The sequence below is a fragment of the Homalodisca vitripennis genome, chromosome 6 (genome assembly GCF_021130785.1).
Source record: "Homalodisca vitripennis isolate AUS2020 chromosome 6, UT_GWSS_2.1, whole genome shotgun sequence".
In the NCBI taxonomy this organism is placed as follows: domain Eukaryota; kingdom Metazoa; phylum Arthropoda; class Insecta; order Hemiptera; family Cicadellidae; genus Homalodisca; species Homalodisca vitripennis.
This window is the reverse complement of record NC_060212.1, coordinates 66,206,043-66,211,735: the sequence shown is the minus strand read 5'-3', so window position 1 is coordinate 66,211,735 and position 5,693 is coordinate 66,206,043. Positions and strand designations below refer to the sequence as shown.

At 31.8% G+C, this 5,693-nt stretch overlaps 1 protein-coding gene across 1 annotated transcript; it reads left to right on the top strand.

The window, feature by feature from the left end:
- The first annotated feature begins 545 nt into the window (after positions 1-545).
- On the top strand, positions 546-5,314 carry LOC124365414. Its single transcript, XM_046821395.1, has 4 exons — positions 546-608; positions 1,559-1,679; positions 4,033-4,168; positions 5,311-5,314. Exons 1-4 carry the CDS (start codon positions 546-548, stop codon positions 5,312-5,314), a joined length of 324 nt encoding a protein of 107 aa, XP_046677351.1.
- The last annotated feature ends 379 nt before the right edge of the window (positions 5,315-5,693 follow it).

The window sequence follows — 5,693 nt, the reverse complement described above, 5'->3', positions numbered from 1 at the left end:
GAAATCAAACTAAAATGAAACGTTGAGATTATTTAAGAACTTTGACTGTGAGGATAATGAGACATTGCTGCGTCAGTTAGAGGAGTATAACATCCGTGATCTGCCAAATCGATGAATTACGTTATACCTTTAGGGGAAAGACCAGCGTGTACAGAGTTCGGATGATATATTTGAGAAACTTTATATTACCCATGGTTTCTCGCAGGGAATAAATTGTCAGGAAAAAATAAATTATTTTTTTGTCCAAATAATTAAGCAACTGAAATTCAGAGTCGTTTCAGAATAACTGTGGAAAGCTCGACTTATTGACTTTACCCTGCCTGTACATCTTTGCGGTGTCACTTTACTGCTGGTCGAAAACTACTGGTCAATGTAGGCAAGGAACTTCCACCACTTTGAGATCAGGTAGGACTACAGAACACAGCTACACAGAAAGTTCCATTCGAAAAGCTTCCAAATTGATGACAGAATTATAAAGAAACCTCTTAAGATTATTAAAAACCTAAAAACATAGTCACATCAAATCTCATCTGTACCGCTTAATGATGTCCAAGGCTTCTACTAAGTTGATGAGTTTATGGAGCGCCATTGATATGATTGAGAACCAAGTATGGGCACCTGAACTTATCGTGAATAACAAAATTAGTGTTTTTTATTCCTAGTTAATTGTTCTTGGTTAGTGGCAATACATTTATTATTGAACTTATGTTTTCACTTTACTATTTTTAATTTTTTTATTTATTATTTTATGTAACAACTTAGTAAAATTTTTTTTAGTTATGCTATACTTTTCATAACAAATAAGGATAGCATATTATCTGAATCCTACAATACTCCCTAATAATCCATTGTCAATAACAAAATTTAAATACAGGACAACACTTACCTCCCCTGTTCACGTCATCCACTGTTTTGTATGTGAAGACCATGAGGAAAGAATGTGGTAAGCTTACTCTTTATATTTGGGTTATAGTGAATTTTACTGACTAATAATAATTATTAGCCAAGACTGATTACTAGACTAATGATAATTATTAGTCAAGTTTAAATTATTTAAACTACATACTTGTTAAATACAGGTTTAATTGGTATATATCAATATTTTTCATAGATTCAAGACGATTTTTCTCTAGCAACTCAAATTCAAATCTTTCTATGACCAAACCTAAATAAATGCTGAAATTACACTAAATTATCTTTAAGGAAGCATGGAGAAATATTGAGTTTACTTTTAAAATATCGGATGTGTACAGTAACGTATATTTATTTTTTTTACTTATTCAGTTAAATTTCGTTAGGTTTTTACGTTTTAAAACTTAATGAATTAGCAAAGTTAGGCACTGCTCATTGTACTTTGAGGATAACACCAAAATGTTTAATAGTATAACCATGAGTCTTAACACTTAAAAAGCAAACTTTAACAAATTGTAAAAGTTTAGTAAAAAACCTTGTATGTTAGATTACGAAATAATATAATTATATTACATTGGAAGATAAAATAATATTAAAGCTAGAAATTAATTGTTGCATTATTTTTACTCTTAATTATGTGTTCCAGATAATTAGCATTGTTTTCAATGTGATTTTGATGATTATTGTGAAGAAATGGCAAAATGAACTTAGAGATTACCATGTGTTTCATGTTGAAAGTGAGACCACACAAGCTCAAGATACCGCTGGTATGCACCGAATTTACACTTATTATTTATCTGTACGTGTAACACGTAAAGCATTTACAACTTATTTTCTATCGTATTTCTGGATGTTATATACAAATGATGTTTAAAATAAGTATAACTCATATAATAAATACAAAAACCTAAAAATGCACAAAAATGTTAAAAAGTATGAATGACCGAAAAACACCAAATTGAATCATAAAGAAATAATTATGATAACCAACATAAGAAAATTAGCAAACATATATGTTATTGGTAACATTACTTTTGTGCCTTCTACACAGGAGTAAAAGCTGTAAAATGGGAAATGCTAAAACGCTAGAAGCTACCTGAATTTTTAACAGTGACGTTGCGTGACCTTCTTAAATTTTCTATACAACATTAAAGATTTTAGCAAAAATGGATGGTAATTATTTCTTATATTTATTTATACTGAATTAACCGCCAGTTATTATGGATATTAAAGAAAAATAACGTTATATAAATTTAGTATGTTAATAATCTTATACTGTACTGCATTTATCAGGTTTATGAATTAAATTTTATTATTACTAAGGGCCAGATAGGCCCTTCTTGAGATCGTGTCGTTATCCGTTTGCTTATCTGTTCATCAAGCGATAGGTCTTGTTATCTTAAAGGTTTGAAACTTAATGCATTGTTTCCTCTCGGTTTGAGAAAGCATGCTATTAATTTTTATACAAAAAGTTCAATTGCAGTCTGTCTACCTGCCTGTCAGTCCGTCTGTGCGATATATCATGAAATAATATTCTTAGATTTTAAAACTTAGTACATAGGTTTCTCTTGGTTTGTGACAAAAACATACTAATTTTAAGCATCGAAATGGTGGTCCTATTGTATCAGTGTGAATTTTAGTACACAATTTCCTCTTGATCAGAGTAAGAACCCTGTTAAATTTGAAATTTAAAGGCCGTCTATCTGTTCACCATCCGCCTGATTTTATAATAACTCCTGATAGTAAGATCCTATGGACTTAAAACTTGGGATATTAGACAAATTATGAATTTGGTGTTTGCTAATAAAGTCTGCAAAAGTAAAATTTATCATTAGTATTAATTTCATCAAATCTTGGAACTTGATAATATGTATTTCATGTGGTTAAAATTGTTTACAAGATGCGACAATTAAGTAATGAGACTAGTCAAGTTTAGTGTTGTCTCCTTCAAAGTAGTTCCCTCCTGATTGCACACACCTTTTTCAACGCTCCTTCCATTCATGGTAACATTTCTGGAACTCATCTTCTGCAATATCCTCCAAAGACCCTCGTCACAGCTTTTTTGGACATTTGTGTTCTTTTAAAATGGTGTCCCTTCACTGCCGTTTTGACTCTTGAAATTTAAAAAACGTAGCACAGAGCGACATCTGGTGAGTAACGTGGCTGTGGTAGTACTGAATTTTTTTGAGGTTAAAAACTGCTGTACTTACAGAGCAGTATAGGATGGGGCATTGTCGTGATACATAGTCCAATTATCAGCAATTGTAGCACAGACACGGAAGAACTCTTTTACAAAGTTATTACTAGACGAACCGTTTATCGATTGATGTTCAGTTCTTCTGCAATCATTTTCACGGACAATCTTCGATAACATCGTACGAGTTCACGCACCCTGGTTAAGTTGACATCTGTCCGTGAGGTTGATGGTCTTCCACTGCAGTCTTCATCTTAAAAATTTGTTTTGCCTTACTAAACATTTTATGCCAACGAAATACTTGAGCTCTTAACATAAACTCCTCTCCAAAAGCCTTCTGAAGCTTACCATATGTTGTCGTTGCGTTTTCACCCATTGTAACGCAAAAAGAAATGGTATACCGTTGCGCAATATTATGCGGTTCCATTTCCGCGACGAGAGACACAAACACGTGTTAACTTATTACAGAACATCTCAAAACTGAGCAGTTACATCGATGTGCCGCTTGGACTAGAAGCAGCTTATAGATCAAGGTTAAAGATATTGTACCTATGCAAAGAAAATCACTCTCATTACTTTATTGTAGGACCTCGTATGTTTTAGCAATGCTACTTGGTTTGCTATTACAGAAAATATTAGAATATGTTGTCATTTATTTAAGCGAATTATAAATGTTATTCTCAGTTATAAAGTTGATTAACTGAAAGCTAAATACAGGCATAACCTTTCTTCACTTCGTATTAAGATAAACCAGATGCCATTGATTAAGAGATTCTGAAAGAGTTTATTGACTACAGGAATAGCCTTTTAATTTGGAAATAATTACATAAGAAATTACGTGATGCGTGTTAGACAGTTTAAAAGCAAGTGATACAACAAATATTCTATTGCTTTCTTTGATGTAACTTTTGGTGTTTTTGTTTCAGGTCAATCTATAGAAAGAAGAATTGCACCTTCGTCGTCAAAAATGTCAATGACATCAAAGAGGTCCAGATACAGCATTATCTCAGTGGTTGCCACCCCAGATTTGCTACATGAGGCAGCTAATCAACACTTAACATGGTATCAACGTTCTGGTAAACTATACACGATTGATTATACATTTATCTAGATGGATAGGAAACCAAAGGAGTCTTAAGAAGTTGTTGATTCTTGGATAGCCCTATTAATACCCTTCGTTTAATTAGATTTCGTTTTCGGAGATGAATCATTGATTGGTTAGTTATTGTGGTTTCTGATTACCCTAGAGCCAAGAAAGTTGCATATTTTCTCAGTAAACGTTACGTTTTATGAAAATATTACTGGTACGCTGGACTTGTCAATATCAAAATTTACAACTATCTGAGATGTATTACAACGATCTTACCAAGAGTTGTAATAAGCTGCTGATATTGTGATCAAAAGCACCATTGTGTTTTTCATGATTACCATCGTACAAGCAATAAGCTCCTTATTGGTAGCTATATACTTGGAGAACAAAGTAGCAGTTATATTGATGGCTGTTCTTTTTAGTGATTATGGCAATATTTAAATAAAGATCAAAATGTATTTATTATTAATCATTTTTTGATTCAAGGATGAGTTTCCATAGCACTTGTTACTATAGTACAACGTGAATTTGAGGACTTACCAAAAGTGAAAATGACCAGTTTATTGTTGCAGGTGTGAATTTATTCTCAGTCGTTGTGCTTTGGAGTTACTACACAGAACAAATTACAAGTTAACTACAGTCACAATTGAGATATTTTTGACGTTTACCTCAAGCATCACCAATATATTGTACAATTTTGGTGCAATAAATTTGGTGAGCAGTAATACAAAAATCACTTAATTTTTAGGATAATAAATAGCTGGTTCATGTCGTGGTCTGGTGGGAAGGTAATGTCTCGCTTTCCTCTTTAACAAGCATCAAATTCATTGAAATATACTCTAATTTCAGGAAACCATTTTTTACTAAGTGGATGGTTCCTACCAAAGTAGCTCATTCGAGTAAACTATCTAACTTTCGATTCAATCAATATAAAATAATAGAACAAAGAACTCATGTAGAAGTAAATTTAACTGTTGAAGACTTTAGACATGTTTTGCCAGAATAGGGTTTTCCTAAATGACCTATTTGTTAGAACTTATATGCCATTTAAATAGTAAAGTAAAACCTATAATATACATCCTTAAATGTAAATGGATCATGGTGTTTATTACAGGTGATGTAAAACTAATTTTTCTCTTAAAATATGAGATTTTTCAATATAATATTTTAGGATCTGATTATACTTTATCACGAATCTGATTTACAAACGAAATACTGATATAACTTAACCCACAAACCGTCCTGTTTAACATTTCAGATTAGGAAAATTAGTTATAGGTAATTAGATATGCACGATCGGTCATTTCACGATCATGATCGTACGTGCTGTCGAAATTTTTTTTTCTCCTATATCAATTACATTTATAATATACTACAATTAGAATTATTCTTAGGTGGAGAATTGCAATTTCGTATATCGTAGAAAATCGTAAAAAATATTGATACAGAATACGTAAAAGTTAGAAAATTATTGTAAATATATTATAGCTTATTGTT